At 43.2% G+C, this 21696-nt stretch overlaps 2 protein-coding genes across 6 annotated transcripts in view; both read right to left on the bottom strand.

Moving 5' to 3' along the window:
- The window catches only part of LOC114874393 (dynein axonemal heavy chain 2), a 35591-nt gene extending 25674 nt beyond the window's left edge, over positions 1 to 9917 (bottom strand). Inside the window, exons 1-8 of the mRNA XM_046287174.1 lie at positions 8205 to 9917; positions 4873 to 4937; positions 4345 to 4813; positions 3808 to 3953; positions 2990 to 3266; positions 2464 to 2921; positions 501 to 637; positions 16 to 358 (exon numbers count right to left, since the gene is read on the bottom strand). Coding sequence (XP_046143130.1) covers positions 16 to 358; positions 501 to 637; positions 2464 to 2921; positions 2990 to 3266; positions 3808 to 3953; positions 4345 to 4813; positions 4873 to 4937; positions 8205 to 8301 — 1992 coding nt within the window. The 5' untranslated portion in view covers positions 8302 to 9917. The remainder of the gene's footprint in view (positions 1 to 15; positions 359 to 500; positions 638 to 2463; positions 2922 to 2989; positions 3267 to 3807; positions 3954 to 4344; positions 4814 to 4872; positions 4938 to 8204) is intronic.
- An 88-nt stretch (positions 9918 to 10005) lies between these two features.
- The window catches only part of LOC114874392 (tetraspanin-12-like), a 182760-nt gene continuing 171069 nt past the window's right edge, over positions 10006 to 21696 (bottom strand). For 3 of the 5 annotated variants that reach the window (XM_029183618.2, XM_029183617.2, XM_029183622.2), the window contains 3 exons: positions 20881 to 21109; positions 19214 to 19363; positions 16835 to 17916 (listed from right to left, as the gene is read on the bottom strand). In XM_029183618.2, coding sequence (XP_029039451.1) covers positions 17848 to 17916; positions 19214 to 19363; positions 20881 to 21109 — 448 coding nt within the window. In that variant the 3' untranslated portion in view covers positions 16835 to 17847. Of the gene's footprint in view, positions 10777 to 16834; positions 17917 to 19213; positions 19364 to 20815; positions 21110 to 21696 lie in introns of those variants that run through there. The other 2 variants (XM_029183619.2, XM_029183620.2) reach the window with 2 other exon arrangements.

The following is a 21696-nucleotide window of genomic DNA, read 5'->3' as shown; positions in this document are numbered from 1 at the left end:
TCATCGATGTCTTACTTCAGCGGTCGTCGCTTCGAACACGCTCTTCAGGTTCTCGCGATTCATATAATTATAAAATCCTTGGAGATTCTCGACTGCCTCTTGTACGTTGTTCATTCCTTGGAAGACGGTGGCCACCAGATTTTCAATTATAATCTCGAGATCTTTCATCTCGACACGAAATGCAAGTATGTCGTCGTGCCACATCCCGTAATGAACGTCTAAGATCCTGCCAGAGTTCTGCTCGATATTTCGCAGAGCCTGCTGAAACAGCCTCTCGACCTTTAGACACACCCTCTCGTGTTCCTCGCCCAAGGTACCGCTGAATATCGGCCTCACCATTTCCGTCGTTTCGTCCATTCTGAACCCGGCAATCGCGAGATTCGATGGGAAAAGAAATTTTGTATTTTATTCGGGCGATAAATTTTGACGAAAGATTGGCGTGTGAAGGGGTTAATTCGCGAGCGAGGCTCGAGAGGAGCGAAGAGGGTTTGGCTGATTACCTGGCAAAATCGATCATCGCCTGACAGATCTCAATCATGTCGTGGCACCTGCTGATGAAAACATCGGTGTGACGGAATATATTGTCCCTGTCTAAATCCCACGGTGAATGGGTCAGTACGTTGTGAGCGTGTGCTATCTGAAAGGGAAACAATCGGCGAACGGTGAAACAGTCGTTTCGCGAAAATTTATATTTATAGCTAGATCGGCTCGTTTAATATCCGGCCTCGACGTGACGGAATCGAATGCCGACTTAAAGCGGCTAAATAAGGCCGATTACACCTGCCTCGCGTGTCATCCTTTATTCCGCATTATCGTCCGCTTTGAACGGATAAAACGGCGCACGCCGTTCATTCCCGGCTTGTCGATGATAAAACGAATCGATGCTCGTAGCTCTAACGAGAAACGTTTCCCTTCTATCCTTCCCTTTCTGATGAAAATTAATTTTAACCACGATAATTGAATTCGTTAAACGCGAGAATACAAATGCGACGGCGACCACTCGCCTGACAATTTCATTTCGTTAGCTGATTTTACATTTTGTCAGTGATGAAAAAGTGATTTTAATGTAAGCGTTTCAACGAGATACGAGTATGTATTACCACGAAGAGTAAAGTGATTGGTAAATAATTGGGGTATTGAAAATGCGATATGATTTTTTGGCGGGGAAATTGTTCCTTGACAATCGATGATTGTCTGACAAACGTGGTCGTGATTCGTTTTTCGAGCGAGACGAGCCATTTGTTCAAAGCACCCTACGAATATTGTTCAATATTACAGTTATTTCGTTTCGAAACGAATAATTTAATCAGCAGTTAATTTTTCCCGATATTTGAATATGATTTTTCGGAAGAACGGTCCGAATTGCTTTGGAAATAATCAAATATTTCAACGGCTGGTTATAAAGCTCGAAACCTAATATCACCGCCTGCCGTTCAACTTTTATTCCATGTTCAGAGTATTTTCAGAAAAATCCCTTCAATCTATCGGATTAATAAACTTTTATATAATAATACGAGAGTTAATTAAACATCCAGCCGAGCGAGCCAAGAAATTAATCATCCAGATTCTTCGCAGGGATTAATAAATACTTGTTACGAGGAAACAAATAGACCGGTTATCCCCCGGCACTTTATTTGACCTTTGATCAATAACCGAGATTTTTCCTGGAAAATTCCTAACAACCTTGTAATTCACCCCGTTCGACAGCTCTTTCTCGTCGCAAGGATACGTCCAACTAATTTTCATCCCTGCTCGTGCTTATCTAGCCACACGGGAAACGCCTAAGTCGGGGTTATTGTCGCTTCCGCTTAAAACTCGACCCCGTTCCATAACTATCCTCCACCCTCCTCGCGGGGATGAAACGCTAATCTCTCGTTGACAAATTATTTTTCTCCGTCATTCTCTCTTTTGTTATTCTACGATTTATAACCGAGCACAGGGGTGATTTTACGATCGTTAATTTAGAGGATTAAATTCGCCTCGTTCGCTCGGATGATCATCGATCTCTCGGTATGTTATCTTACATACAATTAGCCTCGATTACCGAAATACAAGATTAATTGTAGCTCGCCGGACCCGCTCTAAACGGGCTGAATATTATTTTAACAAAGACGGAGGGGATGTGTTTCCTCGTTCACTGGGATCATTGTGAGTCGGCCAAAGAGATGGTACAATTACCGTGACTTCCGCTTAACGCGCCAACTCCTCTCACTTTGCTTAACGGCTGTTTCCTAAGTATCTAAAGTAACTCTGCACACGTCGTTTTAATAGTCCCTTAATGCACCCCGAGCGTCGAGTGAATTTGTACCTACCTAGAGTCGAGCTAAGCGGGATCGATGTGAAAATGAAATTTAACCCTTTCTTTACCAACGACCTGTACGTTCTCTAAACATAGATACTCTGCGAAGCTATTTAAATAATAGAAAATAAAAAAAAGAATGAAGAATTTTGTTAAAATATTACTTTATCATAGAGCAATTTGTAGTTCTTGCAGCTGTCGATGCATTCTCTAAACTTCCCCATGGATTTTCTGGTCTTTCCTTGGAACAACTCCGTTAGATCGATATAATTTCGACAGAGGATGATAATCTGATTGCTGAGAGCTTTGAACAGGTTCTCCACCCTCTCGTAGCTGTTATAATACGGTGAGTTCAGCCATATCGTTCTGAACAGGTGCATCATTCTCATCAGATGTTGCTCGACGCTCGCTGGCTCGGTGCATTGGTTCAATTCAACCGTAGGTTTCACCAGGACTCGAAGGTACTCGATGTTGGATCTCGCCTCCTTAACTCCTTGCTCGATCTCCTCCTTAAGGGTGACGAATTGTCTCACGTAGGTCGAGTGATTGCGCAATAGAAACTCTACTATGTTCTTCACGGTGGTCTTTTGAAGTTGGTAATTCAAACCGCATAGATTGTCGTCTGTTGGAATTAGAATTTCTGTTAAAATCGAGAGGGGGATGATTTTTTGATAGAGGCTAATTACTAACAGCGATAAATCCAAAATTCGTATTCGTCGTGAAGGCACAATAACTCATTCGGCGTTGCTTGTTCCTGGTCCGATAGGGCGAGCCTGATCTGGGTGGTCCAGTGCGCCACCACACCCCCAAGCCTCTTGAGCAATTCCTTATCGTCGCCGGCGAGGTCGACACCCTCCGATGGTACATATATCACCGTTAAGCCCAGCATTTTGTACGTTAGGTCCGTTAAGTTACACAGGAAGGTGTCCATGTGGGTGTAAAAATCCGCCTTCACGCATGTATTTCGCTGGCGTTAAGGAAACTTAATAATAAATACAATTTAAACGGGCATTTAGAAATTTCCCTAAAAAATTGGAATATTGGAAAGCTGGAAGTTTGACTGGAAGTTAACGATTGATAATATTTAAACGGGGGCTTAAAAAAATGTCAATATTGGAAAGCTGGAAGATCGACTGGAAGTTAACGATTAACAATATTTAAACGGGCACTTAAAAAAATGTCAATATTGGAAAGCTGGAAGTTACGATTGGGAATTAACGATTAACAATAAATTATTATTGATGAAAAGAGCCCTAAGAGAGCCGTAGAAACGACAGTATCGTCCTGGGCAAGCGTAATCCTTTCGGTTCAAAGTCACAGCGATCTGACGTGACGACGTTACCAAGTGAATTTGTAACTTCGGCCAGTACAATCCCCGGTTAGTAGAGCACAACGGCAACTTCCGGTCCCAGTCGGTCCCAGAACGTACCGCCAGGAGAAACAAGGAGCAGGCGAAACAGGAAGGGTTGGACGAAGTTATTATTACCATAATTTTCGACTAAATGCACTGTGCAACTCTCGCCCGTTGCTAAATTTCTCCTCGATGTTTGCTCGTGGTAGGTGCGAACGAGGTTACTCGTCCAGTCAGCAACGATTGCGTTTCGTTCGGCCGGAAGTCGCTTCATTATTTCAAATGCATCGAAGCTAAGCTCGTCTAATTGCAAGAGCACGGATTTAAACGAGGGACCTACATTACAATTGCGGTCGGTTTCCGGTATGAGGAAGCTGTTCGAGTGCCAGGATCGAAGGAATTATTTAACACTTGCTATTATTATTTAAGTATTATGAATCCATTCTCTCATCGATATTTCCATTGAAATACAACGGATACCTGTTACTCGGTTCAGCGAATCGTCGAGCACGCGACACATTCGCCCTTTCGAAATTTACGATCCGTCGGGAAACTTTTCGCAACAACCTGAACCTTTCGATTGCCTGCATCTACGCGGAGGAATCCCGCCAGGAGAACCGCGGCCTCTTCTTCTCAATTAACCTTCCCCGGCTGGCTCTTCCGCGCGTTGTTTATCGCCGCCAGGAAAAAGGACGATAGGACGGAAAAGTTTCGAGACTCGATTCTCGTTGAAGCATCGTTACGCAACCGGTTCCGCGATATCCGCCAACTTTCCTTCGCGGCAGACTAATTAAACACGAGTTAAACAGCGATAGGATACTGTCTGGCCAGGTTTCGATCTTCAGGAAGATCGGAGTTAACACGTTCTGCACCACCGTCAAAATGTAGCTCTCCACTTTGTCGTTCACCGAGCCGAACAACACGCGATCCCGGAAGTTATCCGCTCGCAGAATCTCTTGCGGCTCTCGGACAAAGAATGTCAGCTGGTGCACCGGGGTCAGAGGAAACATGAACGAGATGTCGAGTTTGTTGCGCACGTAGTAAACGCAGAGCATCGGGGTGTTCGGGTTCTCGAAGAATTGTCGTATCATCACGTCGGTATAATAGGTCCAATGGGCGTTGGTCAGTCCACTTAAAGTGGTCATATCCTTGACGCATCTTATCTTAAAATGAAATAGATTTTTTCTTTAGTATCATAGAGACGATGTCCAGGTAGACTCACCAGTGTTGCTATCTCGTTTTCGTCGTAAATTGGTCGGAGTTCCTCTTCTATTTCTTCAATTTTTTCTGTAATCGAATGGTAATTATAGTAAGCGCCCTCAAATCTGTTAACTCATTACCTGCCAAATTTTTATTTAATATTTTATTTAATATAATCCTATTGCAACTGATAAAAAAATATATATTCAAATCCCCATTTGGGGATCGCGGTAGCAAATGGATTAACGAACGATCCAATTATTCTTTTATCCAGTTGATACAGAGAACCATTACAGAATTTAACGCTAATAATAAGAAAGTTAAACTAGGATTAATTGGAAATGAGGCAGCGGACAAAATTAGCGTTCCTCGATGAAAACGTTGGGTCCAAATCGAAGACACTCGTTTCTAACAATTTCCTTCCTCCTCTATACAGAGAACCATTACAGAATTGAACACTAATAATACGAAAGTTAAACTAGGATTAATTGGAAATGAGGCAGCGGACAAAATTAGCGTTCCTCGATGAAAACGTTGGGTCTAAATCGAAGACACTCGTTTCTAAGAATTTCCTTCCTCCTCTATACAGAGAACCATTACAGAATTGAACACTAATAATAAGAAAGTTAAACTAGGATTAATTGGAAATGACGCAGCTGACAAAATTAGCGTTCCTCGATGAAAATGTTGGGTCTAAATCGAAGGCGCTCGTTTCTAAGAATTTCTCTCCTCCTCTTTTCCTAACATTTATTTTCTATCAGATTGCAACACAACCGCATGCCAGAGGAAATCGCAGCCCCTTACCTCCGCTGGCATGCACCCTTTCGGTGCTGGCGATCTAATAGGAACGATAAATCGCGGAGCAGCTAGCGAATCGACGGAAGAGGAAACACGTCGGGTGATCGAGGCGCCGCGGGAGGACACGTTGCCGTAATTTATTGGTCAATGATAGCGAGGCATTATGTAGATAGTATAACGATGTCGTCTCTTCTATTCACTTCTCTGTCTAGCTGCCCAAAGGGACTTATTACCGTCACGTAGCTTTCCACGCCAATGGTTTCTCACGGTTTACATTGCGACCCCGTCACGTTTCCCTTGTATGTTCACCGGATCTGGCCGCGGGACTGATGCACACCGAGGGCTTTTAGGAATTTGTTCAACCTGTCGTGAACGATGAATCCGAGAACAGAAAGTACACTTTGCCAAAGGCTTTCCATGGGAATCGGTGGAAAAATGGAAACACCTTGGTACGTATTCGAAGCAGCAGCCTAAAGCCAGGAGATTTACTCGCTTTCCCACTTTAGCTACGTCAATCTTCTCCTTGTTTAAATTGTTTTTTTTTTCTATTTTTTTATTTTAACTCTCACGTTCGATACTTGATGGAATTAATGATGATGAAATGAAACGAAATTTAGAGATCCGAGGATTACGCTTTTTAAGATCCGTTGCCTTCCTATATTATCGATTCATAGTTGAGCAATTTTCAGATAGCCCGTTCGAATTCCATCGGCCGTGTTTCGAACATTTTTTCGCCGGAATTCGCCGGAGGTGCATCGCCGGAACATCGATAACTCGTGCCGCGTCACGCGAAACACGCGATACGCGAGGCATCGACGATAATGGAAAATGCATAGCCGGCACGAAGAACAACAAGGAACGGGGAACGTCCCCGCGTTCCAGCCTCGTTTTTTTTCCCCCGTCGACTTCCGGGGAAATTTTCGCGACACCCTCGCGAAATGTTCGATAACCGCCTGTAGTCGAGATCGTTTGAAAATGACCGAATTCTGCGTTAAGAACGGAGACGATCTATTCTTTTCCTTCCTCAACATTTTCTACGAACAGGGTTGCGTGATTGTCCAGAGGATCGTTTTCTATATGCTAAAATCACCGAATTTCACGGGGAAGGCTACAAAAAGCCAGGCAGCTCTGCTGTTTATTAAAATTCATTAACGCAAAATCGATCGAACGGGCTGCCGCGTCGGGAGCCGGTAATAACGATTCGCAATAAAATTCTCGTCGATCGGATTAACCGTTACAATTTTGTTACACGTTCGACGGGAAGGTAATTCTTTTTTGAGGGTCCGGCTTGAATGTGCGTAAGCCGACGAGGGGGTGGGAACAAAATCGAACGTCGGTGAATATCGCGGTAAACATTTTTCCCGGGCTACGTTTGGTGTATTAACGCGGCAGTGTGCGACGGAGTAATTACGGCCACTTTACTCGACGCCCCCGCGTTTCGCGAAATTATCCCCCTGGTCCGATCGCTTTTACCATATTTCCCGTTTTGATTTCATTCCGTCGAAATTTCATTGTCCCAATCTTTGAAACGCCGGGATTTCCTATTCTCTTCATTTTTATTAGAACAAACGAACCAGAACGTCGGAGATAGCATTAAGTTTCGTGGCCGGTAAAAACGTATCAGTCGGATCAACTGGCGTTGTTCGACTACGAACGGGTTAATACGAAATTAAATCGGATCAGGGATCTTGCAACGCGTCCTCCAGCAAAATTGCCACCTTCGATCATTCGCAGCCAGCCCGTGACATTAATTGTTCGCGGGTAGTTTCCGACCGCTCCCTCTCTTCACCGTCTTCGTTCCTCCTCCTACGGATCCTCCGAGCTTCCGGTTAGATATTCCGGATAACAGTTTCTATGTGTTCGGAGGGTAAAGCGAACGAGCTAACAACCTCTACCAATAGATGTCTGCGGGTTATTGGTTTATTTAGTTCACCTACTTTCCAGGCATCGCGGCGAATTAGCCGGATCTCCGTGGAATCGGCTCGAGAAACCGGAGACGGGCAAACGGGGCTTAAATTACCATAATCCAAGAGACAAATTAGGAACTGGGCAACACCGTGAACGACCGATTAATCGTTCACCAGTGGCCACCTTAAGCGTCATAATTCACCCACCGGTATCGGTGTTACCATCGTTTCCGGTTTAATCGAACGATCTCCTCTCCACTTTCCGATAGTTGCACGTTCCATCGACGGGGATGATTGTCTAACACTCTTTCAACCTCTCCGCGAACCGAGAGTTTGATTAAATTAACCCCTCGAGGTATAGAAAAATATTTGATCCTAAGGGTAGGAAGAAAATATTGAATCAATTTTGCAGATGGAAGGGTTAATTCTGACTTAGGTTAGGTTAAACGAATCGTTAGACGATCTTCGAACAAATCGCTTCGATAGAACTACGTCCACAGCGGGTTGATAATTCATCGTCGAAAGGATAAGGGAGGGAACCGGAAGAAAAATATAGACGGACTGAAGGAGTTGGCAAGAGGAGTGGTGCACAGCAGGAACAACGAAGAAGGAGAAGGGAAACCTTTAATATTTTTCTCGTAAATCTTACGCTGGCTCTCCTCTTCGTCGGTGGACTCAGCGTCCAAGTACTCTCTGCGCGGATCCGAAGGCGGCTTATCTTTAAGTTTATCTTTCCGACTTGGCATTTTATTGACGGTTCGGTCTGCCGGACTCGACACCTCTCTCTCTCGAGAAGCTCGTGCAACTGATTTATGCGGCCCGTCCAACTGTTACCACCGAACCCTTTTCGCTTTTCGTATTCCCGTAGATATCGTCGAGTACCACGAAGTCGCTCGATCCTCCAGGAAAGATCGTGACGGACGCAATCTCGAACGATCGTCGTTTGTCTACTGGATCGAGGCTCCTGCCCTTTGGTTTTGAAATTGAGACAGACATCATCAAACTTTTCTTTGGTTCCATTGTTCTGGCAGAAGCAATTACAATACTTCTTTTTGATCGAAATTTTAACAATTCATTTTTTTATCCAACATCTTCTAATATAGCACCCGCTTTTTCATTATATTTTTCATTATATTTTTAATTTATATATATAGTAGCATCCCCGTCGCGGCTTCACCCGCTCTCATAAATAAAAACTTCGAGAATTTGTAGTAATAATTGATGTAGCGAGTACAACTCGCCAACTCGCTTGTAATGTCGCTCGCCCTCTAGTGGATGATTCTCAAACTACACTCTAGCGGTGCAAGAGCGCATGCGCGGCTGCTGGCGGTAAGAGCGCATGCGCAACGAGGATTCACATATCATAAATCACTTTATTAATAGCATAATAACATTTTAATGAAAAATCGGTAGATTTTATTATTGCTAAACCTTCCGGGGACCATGAAGATGATGTAGTTAAAAGTTGATAGCGTTTGGTCCAGTAGTTCTCGGGGTTAGCGGTTCCAAACGAAAAAGGGGCTGTCCTTTTATATAGCAGTAGGTCCTTTTACATATTTGTTCTAAATTGCACACTCAGAGCTTTATTTTTCTATTTGGTTGGTCCTCAAAAGTTCAATTCATTGTACCAGTCGTAATAATTCCTGGATGGAATCGAAATTTGATGGACCAGGGACGACAAAAGCGGCTACGCTATAAACTTGCTTCATCCAACGGAATATGCTCGTCTATTGGCTCGCGACGTTTCCACACCGCGGGACCGATGCTTTAAATAAGATGCAAAATGGTACCGTTTCCAGCCGACAATACCGATCGATCCTTTCGCTTGCTATTCGAGGAAATATAAATCCCGTTTAATGCACCGGCCACCTAAACGACGTGGATTTGCGAGCATCCAAACGGCCGTTCCAGCCCGACAAGAGATTGATGGGGGTACTCTAGCCCGTTCCAAATATTCAGATCCAACCCACCTTGATCCCGTTGTATCGTGGACCAATGGTAAATTTAAATAATTGCAAATATATGGGACAACAAATGATCTACTTCCGTGTATTTTCTTCTCGTAGCAGAAAGATTTTCCTACCTTTTCATTCTGTTCAGATTTGTAGTTTTGATGTAAATTGTAAGACGTTCCAAGTTGAAACATGTAGCCAGGATAAGGTATCCTGAACATCGAACGCGAAGCAATAAACGCTACTTGCCCGGGACACTTCACTGACTTTACGATGCGGATGAAATGTTCTTTTCGACCAGCTGTTTTGTATCCTCTTCTTTTAAAACTTGTTAAAAGTTATGGCTCTTCAATCTATTTCAGCAAACTCTAATTTATAGCACAGTTATCCGAGGAGAGGATGCATTAATTTTCTCTTTGTTTGCAAAGATTTTAACGTTAACCGTAGGGGTGTAATTAATCGGCTGCATAAGTACTCGTGGAATTTTTTACAAAATTAGAAATTTAAAAATCTTTATTAGCCTGGGGTGAGAAAGTTAAGGGGTGCCTTGAAACGATCAATCATTTATCCCCCAAGTCCCTGATCCATTTTTATTTATTTATTTTTTGGTTAACACTCCGTACCGATTGAGGAAAGCTTACGCGGCGAGAATCTGTGAATCCGTCGTTTCGACAGTTAGATTCCGCCATGCAGTTTGCATGTTTTGCTCGCAGGCTGGCTGGATGAGCGACGTTTTCAGCCAGTTCGAAGCGAATCGAAGCGAGCGGAAGGAGAAATTGCAGCGGAACGAGCCGGGAGATGGGGGTCGATGGGACGAGATTAAAAGAGGCAAAGCTACAAGATTAAAAGGCAATGCCGGACACGGGACCGAATCGAACGAGCTGGACGACTACTCGCGGAGACATTTATATTCCCGGGAAATCGTTATTGATCGATCAGAGGATTCCAACGATCTCCGGCGTGTCGTTGCCGACCCTTTTCTTTCATCCTTTCCAGTTCGATCGGCTCGATACCGCTTGTCCTTTTAAAGCTGTACACGCGGCACTACGACACGGATCAGCTTTGTTCCAACTTCCTTCAGTCTTTCATTGTCGTTTATGATATTCAACCCTTTGTAACCACCTTCGATCTCTCCCTTTTCTATCCGTCTACGACTTTCTTGTCTAATCGTGTACTTTCACTAGCTTCCTCGAGGGTTGTTTTCACCGTTTAATTGGTCCAAGACACGAATTACCCTTTCGACTTTCAATCCCTGAATCATGGCTCCACCTAGAGAAACAAATATAATTTTTTTATTAGTTCAAAGTAAATTGAAAGTCCGAGAGAAAGGCAAGCGAGTCGCAAGAGGGATGATAAAATGAACAGAGAGATTCGAGTTTCGAAGCGAAGCTTAACGTTTGCGCCAGCTTTCGACCCTCGAATGGTAAGATTACTTTGGGTTCTTTCGGCGGCGGGATTTTCTAAGGGTAGGTTTAAGGGAAGAAAAGCTGCGGACAACTAGGTTAGTTCCACTCAAGGTAACTCGGTCTTGGAAACGTCTCACGAGCGTATTCGTAATATTCGTATGCTCTCCTTGAAACTACCGAATAGCGTTACATAGTCAGAGTCAGAAAGTTTTGCGTCCGAACGGTGGCTATTACATTTTCAAGTTACGAATACGTAGAATATTTACACGTGACTTGAAACGATAGGGGAGAATGGAGACAAAAGTAACGTTGTAGATAACTCGACATTTTTTACATACAGTTCAAGTGAACACAAATATGTTCTAACAACATTGTAGATCAATATAGTCAAATAACTATGAAACATTTTGGTATAAACATTTTTCTTATAAGTGTAATAAAAATCAAATTGCTACTTTTATCCTAATTGTTATAATAAATTCTCAAATTCCTGTCCATTTTCACTGCTATTTTTACTTTATTTATTTTATTTATTTATTGGTATTGGGCATGGCGCTTTTTATGAATGGATGTACAATGCAGTCAATTGTTCAACCATTTACATAGCTCATGGTTAATAAAAAATTCTAAAGCTGGTACAATGTAAAATAATACAGTGAAAGAAAAAAAATACAAAAGTATAATAATATAAATGATATAATACAAAAAAAAAAAATATTTTCTTTATTTCCTTAACGTTTGATAACACCACGTCAGAATTACTCGACCCATTTTTATTGCACGACTATTTATCATCGTGAAGTATCATGCTTCCAGACTCTATCCATCATCCTTCATTTTCTTTTGTCGTCTATTTTACAGTTTCCTCGACGCGAACCCTTCTTTTAACCCTTTCGTACGTTTACCTCGATATATAAATAATATATTCAATTAATATCCTGATGCAGTTTTCACGACTTTTCTCGAGTTTTCGCAAGGTCGACGCATACCTGTTGCTACCCGTAGCAATTATACTCCCTAGAGCCCGAGGGACTTATCGCGCGTTGGCCTAGGCTTCCCCTTTTTCCTCTCTGGTATCGTCGGCCAAGAGCCAACCAAAATGGGAAAAAAGGATCGGGAGCGGTTGCAGGAACCCCGGATCGCTGTGGGAGATTTTTTGGACGTCGAATGGCTCGTTCAGATAGCATACCATCCTTCGAAACACCATCTTTTTTATCCTATCACCAGTGGCTGACGTTGGTTCTTTAGGATCCCACGAGTTTCCCGTCCGATAGGGCGAGAAATGGGAGTTTGAAAATAGTATTTCAACTATTTTCTAGTCATTCAATCCAAAAACAATAAAAAGATTGTTCATGAACGTTCGTGAACGACCCAGGTTGCCCAAGGAATATTATCCTTCTGTCACTGACGTCACAGAATAATCGATACAAAATACACGACCAGTAAAAAGAAGAATCTCAACATGAATTTTTCACCCTTGATTCACTATTACTTCCGGTCTCAAAGTTCTTGATGTAGCACTCGATGCAGAACGCTCTTAAGATAAATTTTTCATCCCTAATTCCACGTTACTTTCCACCCCAAAGTGCTCGCCATGGTAGTTGTCGCATTAATACAGAATAAATGAAACGCATCGACAGGCTCGATTCAATGGAGGGAAGAAACGGAGCGTGAAAAGTTAAACGTCATTCGTTTCGTAGTTCGAAGGTGCGCCCTTTCGCGGAAAGGTTTATCGTGCTGACAGAAATTGTTTCGTAATTGCTGCAGGACGAATTTACGGGAGATACCGGCGAATATATCGTAGCGGCCGAGCAGACAGGAAGGCGGAAATTAAGGGAAGGAGGAGCAACGAGGGAAGGGTTACCGGAGTTATGAAACACGACGTAGGAACACGGCTCGGCTGAAATTTACAAGGGACTTAATCGGTTGCAGCGGATACGCGTGCACGCAGAATGCATTTATAATAGAGGAAACATACACCGCAACACCGATGATTCTCCGTTTCTATTAAATATACGTAATCGTAAGAATGTCGGATAGTGAAGATTTCAGCCACGTTCAAATTGAAATTGACTTTATAGAATGTCAGCCGTCTGGCAGGCGGTTAGGGGACGTTTCGTGAAAGTAGTCGACAGACATTTTTCTTTCCCTTTCGCTCGGATTCCCTGTTATTTTCTCCCCTTGGCTAGGGCAGATGAAGAGCGAAACTTTTCGGAATTCCAAAGGAACGAACGAAACGTTGAACCGAACGGTACGGGCAAGAATGGCTCCGATGGCCCGGAGAAGTAGGAAAACTTGCTCTACAAAAGCCGCTACGACTCGGCTGGATTTTGCCTGATAGAAGCTGTCCACGACCGGCTCGCGAAAAACTTTACCGACACTCGGAAAATTGCCCTCCGCATTATTTTACTTTGAATTCCTTGAAATGTTCGGTATTTAATAATAAAAATAAAAAGTTCGCGTTGAAAGTTTTTTAATTTCTATTTAACTAAGACGACGCGACGACGAGCTGGCAGGGTGAAAATTAATCAACGAGAGGAAGATGCCTCTGTTTTGGAAGAAACTGGGTGGGAAGGGGTGGCCAAAAGCAACGCTAGCTGTCGTATGTATGCTAATTGAACGAGGAGCAATCTGGAATGGACCCAGTCAGTGGCTTCCAGTTGATTACCATTGCGAGTGCTCCGCGCAGAGTTCCTCTACGAACGACAATGTGAAAACAGCTTTAATGTTCCTGCTCGACTCGTTGGGAGCGCGACAGCACGACAAAATCCTGTTCCCCGGATTACAGGCTCGTAGAATATATCCAGCCTTTCGTTTAAATTGAAGTCACAATTAGGTTGTCGCTTTCGAGGATCGTAAATTGAGAAGAAATAGAATTATTAAGGATTTTTTCAACAGATTTTTCAATTAACCGTGACTTTTCGCGTGTTACAGGAATATTAGATATTGAAACGATTATTGAGCTTCAAAATACGTAGCGATACGTCCTGATAAAATATTTACAGCCTCGGAATGAAACGTTGAAATATTTAATCGTGCCATGTTGGCGATTACACGTGCATCTTTAACGCCCGATTCCTTTAATCAATCGAAACGTAAATTAGTTCGGATTGCGATGCGGAGGAAGGTCGAGAGAGTATTTTACGAGTCTGCAATTTTTAGAGTCGCCGCTTTTTTAATTAGGAATTTTCGAAGAGATTTGCGAGCTCCAAGTTTTTGGGAATGGAGTTTTCCAAGTTTCAAGTTTTCAGAGACGGAATTTTTTAATTTCGAAGCCTTCAAAAGTAGAATTTTTCAAGTTCAAAGTATTCATACTGGAGCTTTCAAAATTCAAAGCTTTTGAAAATGGATTTTTCAAGCTCCGAGCGTTCAAAGTTGGAGCTTTCCGAATTCGAAGCTTCCGAAAATGATACTATTCAAACTCAAAGCGTTCAAAGATGGAGCTTCCTAAATTCAAAGCTCTTGGAAATGAAACTGTTCAAACTGAAAGCGTTCAAAGATGGAGCTTCCTACATCCAAAGCTCTTGGAAATGACACTTTTAAAATTGAAAGCGTTCAAAGATGGAACTTCCTAAATCCTAAGCACTTGTAAATGGAACTTTTTAAAAGATCATCCTAAATTCAAAGCTGTCGAAATTGGAATTTTCCAAACTTGAAGCATTAAAAATCGAAGCTTCCCAAACTCAAAGCGTTCAAAGATGAAGCATCCTAAATTCAAAGCTGTCGAAATTGGAATTTTCCAAACTTGAAGCATTAAAAATCGAAGCTTCCCAAATTCGATGCTTTCGAAAATGAAACTTCCGAAATTCAAATAGCACTAATATTATGCTACAAAATTTAAATCCTCTCGTCAGGAAGCATTACCAAGAGCATTACTCAAACCGGGATACCTTGGGCGTAGATCGTGAGGGGCGTTTTACATGATGGCCAGTGACGAGGTAACGTTCTCTCGGACGTTGGTGCTCTTCAGGGAGAATCGAATTTCAATTTAGCGAGCCCCGTGAAAGAGTAGGACCCATGTTCGGCTGGGAGGGTCCGCGGTTGTTTGTCCACTGGGTAGGTTGCCGGGAACGCTTTCCTTCGGCAATCGATTGCTGGACGACCGAGGGATTTCCTCGAGTGCTTCCGCTGTCTCGTGCAGCTTGCTCACTCGAATCGGTTCGCTGGCCACGGGAACGGGACTAACTGCTTTCACGATCGAATCGAACGGAAACAATGGCCACCGGAATAACCGGTACACGTACGATCGAACCAGTTAACCGTACGGGCGAGTTCTCTACGAGCGCGTTCGATTTTCTCAAAATCGGCATTCGGGAAATTGCTCCCTCTTCTCTCGACCATCTCTCGATATCGGCAAACAAACGTGTAGATAACATACGCGAATTTTTCCGCAAGTTCTTTTGAACCTCCAGATCGGGAAGCTTTGTATCTGAAAGCCACCGGATTCGGAAATCTCCGACCACGAAGCTTTGTGCAATTAAAGCGCTCTAAAGCTTTGGAGTTTCGAGTGCTCCGGGTTTGAAATTTACTCGCAGGTATTGGAATCTCAAAAGCTCTAACCTGAGAGAGGGACAGAGAAATTTAAGAGCGGAAAGTTCCAGGCTACTAAAAGCTCTTTGCAACTTGGAAGACTTGAAGTTCAGAAAATCTCTAGAAGTTCCTTCGATCCCTGTAACTTTGACACTTTCAAAGTGTTAACCTTGAACAGAATGGGACATTAGAGGTCGTTAAAAGCTCGAAAATCTCTAATCTGTGGAGCTGAAAGCATCAGTTCGGTAAGCTATTGGTCTACTAAAGCTTGCGTCCTCGAAACTTCAGCAACTCGAAAAGCTCTGACCGCGAAAGTTCGTGATTGGAAAGCTTTAATCTGAAAAGCTTATGACGATTTGCGTTCCCAGCTGTGTTCAAACGTGTAGCATACCGTTGCCGTCACCCCGGCTAATATGTCGGACGTCGTATAAAACCGTGCGCTTTATGGTTAACACGGGTAAAAAGCGAGCTGGCTAGACCGTAAGAACTTCGTTACCAGTGTTGCAGGAAATTACGGTGACCCCATGGAAAAAAGCTGCCGCGTCCCGCGTAAATTCACTGTTATTAAATTCGACGAGAGGTGGAAGGGTTGGTTCGTTTCCTTTTTCGAAACGGAGCAAAGATCAATCGGCCTTTAAAATCCTGCCGATAAATTTTCAGTAGAAATTCTGTTCAATTTCAGCCGCTCGAAAGACGCGAATCTCCGCTTTGAAGCCGTCGAATACGCGAGAGATAAACAAAATTTGAATAACTCATTAGGCGACCTTTCGCTCGAAAATGTTCGTTTGCAAAGACTCTGGACACCATCAATATTCATGATTTCAGGGTTAATTCTAATCAAGAACTCGACTGAAACGATCCTGCATCGTCTGTGAGGCGGAAAACATTCTTAAATGAAAGCTGGGTGAAAATTACACCACCGGTAGTATGCAAAATAATTCTTTCGAACGTACGATAGCGACCAAAGGAAATACAAATTCGTTCTTTCAGTCTTCGATGCACAAAAGAATTCTATTTTTATGATAAAAAAGTAGAGTCTGTTCCTTTAATCAAAGGAACACTTGCTTTCTTTTTTAACGTTTATTTACACGTTCGAGATTATTGTACGGATGATATCGAACGTTCGGTTGGCAAGAAAGCTTTCGCGTCGCGACGCGAGAAAAGGAACGACCCTTCGTTGAAAGAAACGGGCGAAAGGGGTTGAAAAGCGCAGCCTCATCAGCTGTAACGCGGCGAAGCACGAAGCAGAACCGAGAGAATCCCTATGGGATCTTCTTGTTCTTGATCCCTTTTCGTTTCGTCGCTTCTTGCCGGCATACGTGACAGTTTAAATTGAGTTCGCGACATCGGAACGAGCGGACCGCCCCCGATTATGCCCCCTTTTTTCACCTTACATACTGACCGCTTCTTCACCGCGGGATTTCAACGGTTCTTCGAAACGAACAACGCTGGCAATCGTACGAGAACGTGACGAGGGTGGTACCGCTTTTTCCTTCGGTCCCTTCAGTTCATCCCTTATCGAAGAAAAACAGGCAGATTTCGAAGCAGCCACTTTGGGCTAAAAATAATAAGCTCGGAGAGTAAATAATTCAGACAGATATATAAATTGATTATACAAAATTGCGTATACGTAATTGTTCCTCGATTTCTTCGAATATCGAATATCGCTGCCTCTTCAAAGGAAGACGCGTCATCGGATACCGTTAAAGTAGCCTCCTATAATCGAGATTTTCGAACTTCCTTTCCTCTCCGTTCCCATCGTTCTTTTGTTCCCATTCTGTTTCCCATCGATCGGTCGATTCGATACGAGGGGAAAACGAGCGATCTAGTGGCGCGACTCGATTAACCGATCCCCAGTAATCATGGTGAAAGCCATCGTTGAATCCCGGCGACGGACTTTCGCGGAAAGAAATTCGATGAAGTCTTATCTTATCGTACCATCCCTCATCCCTCTATCCAGCTTTCGTTTCTCCCTCTTTCGATAGCTTGTTTGTTCCTCTCGAGGCTGTTTCGAGTGTCTCGTAATCGATGATCCATTAATCGTGGCTCTTCGTTAAACGCACTCTACTCTTCGATGTCTTTTCATTTCGATAAAAGCTCCAAGGGATACTTTTCCAACGTTAACAGATCAATTCTAAGGTCTTTGGTTTAGGTGTACAGGGTGTACAGAAGATAATTAGGTGATGTATAGGGTGTTCCACAAACAGTGATTCAAAAATTAATACAAAGAATATTAAAAATTGATTTCTTCGCTCAGAATCATCCCCAAATACCATCACTCGTGGTACGCCCTATTTTAATAGAAGAAAGATCTTTACGAGGGAGACCGGAAACGCTTCGTGGAAATATGATACCGCTGGATCCCGTTTCTCTGTTTCTTCCTCAACGTTCCCTTCGTTTAGCTTCATTCTGTGTCACTGGAGTAAACAAGAGGTTTCAGGTCGATCATCGAATCGCCCCGTCCGCTGTTCTTCTGCAGGGGTTGAAACGTTTGAATTAGGGAAAGGAATTTATTCGATTGCCCTCCAGGGAGGGGAGAAAAGCTGATCCACCCTTTCGTAACTTTGTCACGAGATTGAAAGAAACGTTTCCCACAGCCACGTATCGCGGAAGAAAACGTGAAAAGATAAAAAAAAAGTTTCACTCCGGTGCAACGGTACGCGGTTAAGAAGTTTTTTAAACTTTTCCCACCCCCCCCATCACGGTGGCCAGGCCCTCTAATAAAAGTTTGACGAGCGTTCCCGGGCTTCTTTCAGCCGCACGCTCGCCGCTATTCTAACTCGAAGAAATTAGGAAATTAAACAAATAAACCGTGGAACGTCGACGCTTCAACAAAGTGTTTCGACGACGTGCAACGGGGAAAAAGAGGCAAAAGCGTAAACTTCATTCCACGGATATTTCTCTCGCGAAGTCGGAAAGTTACCCCGCAGGCTTCCCTTTAACTCTTTTCACCTGGCCGCTAACTTCCTCGCTTGTACACGTACGGTTTGAAAATTAGCAACGACGAAGAACGAGGCGCGCTGGGACCGGACTGTCTGGAAACGTAAAGCTGACATTAATATCGAGACGTGGAAGAGAATCGTTCCGTGAAACTGAATCAGAGAACAGAAACAGGGTTATCCTTTCTATTGTGCTCGAAACTATTGTCTTGAAATTTCACATTAAATGGAAATGCTTTGGAAAGGAGTCAGGAACAGACGAATATACTGGCTGGCTCGTCTTAACTCTCAACATTTTTTCACTATTTTCCTTTTTATAGAAATATCAATTGGCATGTTTTATTTATAAAATGAAATTAATCCGATCAGGGCTGTCCTTAGAGATTGAGAGAGCCGAGACAAAAATAGATAATCTTAAAATCTAGTCTAACGGAATGGATAATTTATACTTGTTAAATTAAATTAAAGAGCCCCCTTTGTCTGGCGCCGGGGACGGCCCTGAATCTGATAAGAGAATTGTGTTTATCAAATTGAACCATCCAGATCATTTTGTATTCCATGATAAAGTTAATCTGGTTCCATATTGATGTAAATGAATTAAATCACCCTCTCGTTATATTTCAACATACTCAGCATTCTACCAAAACAGCAACCCACCCCGAATCAAATCGAATTGCTCGTATTTTCGAGCAACCCAATCCGGGAATTCAGCTTTATTTCCCCTCGTAACCAGACAGTCTTTCCTATCGCTCAACATAATATTCAACTGCTCCTTCGAGAGGCAGTCCATAGAATGAGTGATTCAGTTCTGTTTTACGAGTCGGCACTAACCCGATCGATCTGCAAAAGATTAGGTCCGTTTGCGTTTCCGAAATCCAGACGACCGTACAGCCATCCAGGTGAATCAGCCCATCGATTCCCCAGGGCGACTGCGTTTCTCGCAGACGTGAAATCCAGCCTCGACAACACGGTCACGATAATCTGGAATATTTACGTATTCTTTATTAGTCAACAGTTTCCTTTTCATTAAAATTTCATTAGCACTTGGGGCATGTTGAACGATATAACGTAAATACGCGTGTAAACCGTGGAGTCGCAAGCGAGATACGGCCAAGGGATCCAAAGCGACAAGCCACGTTTGCTTTTTCCAGCTTCGCAATTTTTTCTTCCGTTCCATCGCGTCTCCGCTCGTAAAACGGTGTTTTACGACTTTACGACGCGTCATCGCGCACCTCTGCCCTCGAGAGCAACTCGACAGTTCGCTTTTCGAGGGGCTTTTGGGTCCACGTTCTCTAGATGTTTTTATGTACACACAGAGAAGAGATCTGGGGGGTTGATAAAATTTCGCGCCACTTTCGTTAGCGTCTGCCACTGGCGTGATTTACACCCCCTGCGACGCGAATCGCTGAGAAATATCGTTGATCTCCAGAAGAAATTGTTTTTATAAACATAGAAAAATAATTGTAACGGTGCCGTTTTGAAAATGAATCGACACCAGCCTCAGGTTAAGGGTGCAAATTAAACGGATTAATTTATCAGTTCGATAAGAGAAAAACTTACGAGTAGATGGAACGCGGTAAGTTTAATTAACCGCGACTATTTGCCGGCTTAATGATACCGAGGCTCGGCTCGAGTGGCTCCGACGAAGAATGGTTGAAACGGAATTAAATTGGAGCGACGAAACGAGTTTCGAGCACGCGAGTTTCCCTCGCTAACTGGGAATGCTACTTTTTTCGTCCATGGCCTATCTTCGAATGTAATTTCTACCGGAACACGTCCTCATAATTCCATGGGAAATGTGTTCTCCTTTTTTTGTTTTTCTGCTCCAGTTTCGCGCGGCTCGATTCTCGCGTGATTTAATCGCTGGCAAATGAACGAACCCTGTTCTCTTTTATCGGCGACCGCGAGGCTAAATACGAATCGTCAGGCCGGAAATTCAGCGCGACAAAAAAAAAAACCGGACGTTTACGCTTAAATTTCATCGGTTTACGACACCGCGATGACGCGCGGTATCATCGCGTTCAAAGCAATCAATAACCCCGAATCGATCTGATAATCCGCGACAGTCTCGTTCCAGCTTCACTGTTACCGCTGTTTATTCAAAATCCGCTCTCGAAAGCTCGTACGACGAAATTACAAATATTTGGTGGCAATTTTTCAAGCTGACGCGTCCGATGGTCGGATTATGAGATACCAAAAATGAAAAAGAAGAGGTTCGCTATTTTTCTCGGTTTTTCCAATCCTTAATTAAAACAGACGTCACCGGGAAAATATTTTTGGCATGTACTATTTTATGTTTTGATTAAAAACACCAACATTTTAGGGATATAAATTAACACCGGAAATGTGTCCGTGGTGACTAGAAAGGTTTTGATAATCAATTCAAATTAGAGTATCTACTCGGTACGAAGGGGATGAATTCGAAATTCTTACCTCCTTCCTAGTCTCATCGTCCTGTTTGTTGCGATAAGACTAAACAATCGTTCGTATTGATTTACCTGCAATACAAACAGACACGAGAGCAACGGCAGAATGGAATACAGCGTGCCGTTTAGCAAGGTCTTCATGGCGACGAGACAGCCCGGAGCGTTCAGGCTGTCGTAAGTGGAATTCTGTTCCGGATTTGGCAGCTGAAGAGGATCGTGATAGCAGGGACCCTTTACGTCGATTCGACAGCAACTCCATGGCACCACCGGCGGCGTCACGCGACCGTCTAACTTGGCGTACCTGAAACAAGATTCCTTCGTGTCAGCTCGCGTCCTCACGTACATTTCCTTCGCCGTATCCCTTCCTATCTTCTAACAAGTTCGGAGGAAACTTTAACTTTGCTCGAAAATGTTTCATTTATTTGGTAACAAGGCTCGGATGACCAACACCTATAGACTCGTCCTTGATCAAACATCCTAGTTCCTTGGTCATCTTGTATTTCGTACCCTTCCTTGATCATTGTCCTTATTATTACTCATCCCCAACAATAAAATATAAAAGCCCGCGAAATTGAGTCGTCAGAATTTAATATTCAATATCAGAATGTAGAACATGAATAAACATTTTAAAAATATCTTCTAAAAACTGTGTTGTTAATTCCCTTCGCTGGGGATTCAACAAAAGTCACTAGGATCTTCCGAGTTCCTTCGATTGGCAATTCAAATTTGGCAAAAAGTTGAGAGGAGCCGGGAGACACGAAGGTTTGCTCCCCCTTTCTTGCGCCCTCCTCTCGGACAGAGAGGTGACAACGAGCAAGTCAGCCGATGCGATCGGCATTCCGCAAGTTGTTGAACTTGCTAATTCGAACTTGTCCACCAACATGTCCG

This window comes from Osmia bicornis, chromosome 9, assembly GCF_907164935.1.
Source record: "Osmia bicornis bicornis chromosome 9, iOsmBic2.1, whole genome shotgun sequence".
In the NCBI taxonomy this organism is placed as follows: Eukaryota; Metazoa; Arthropoda; class Insecta; order Hymenoptera; family Megachilidae; genus Osmia; species Osmia bicornis.
This window is presented reverse-complemented; position numbering and strand designations above follow the sequence as displayed.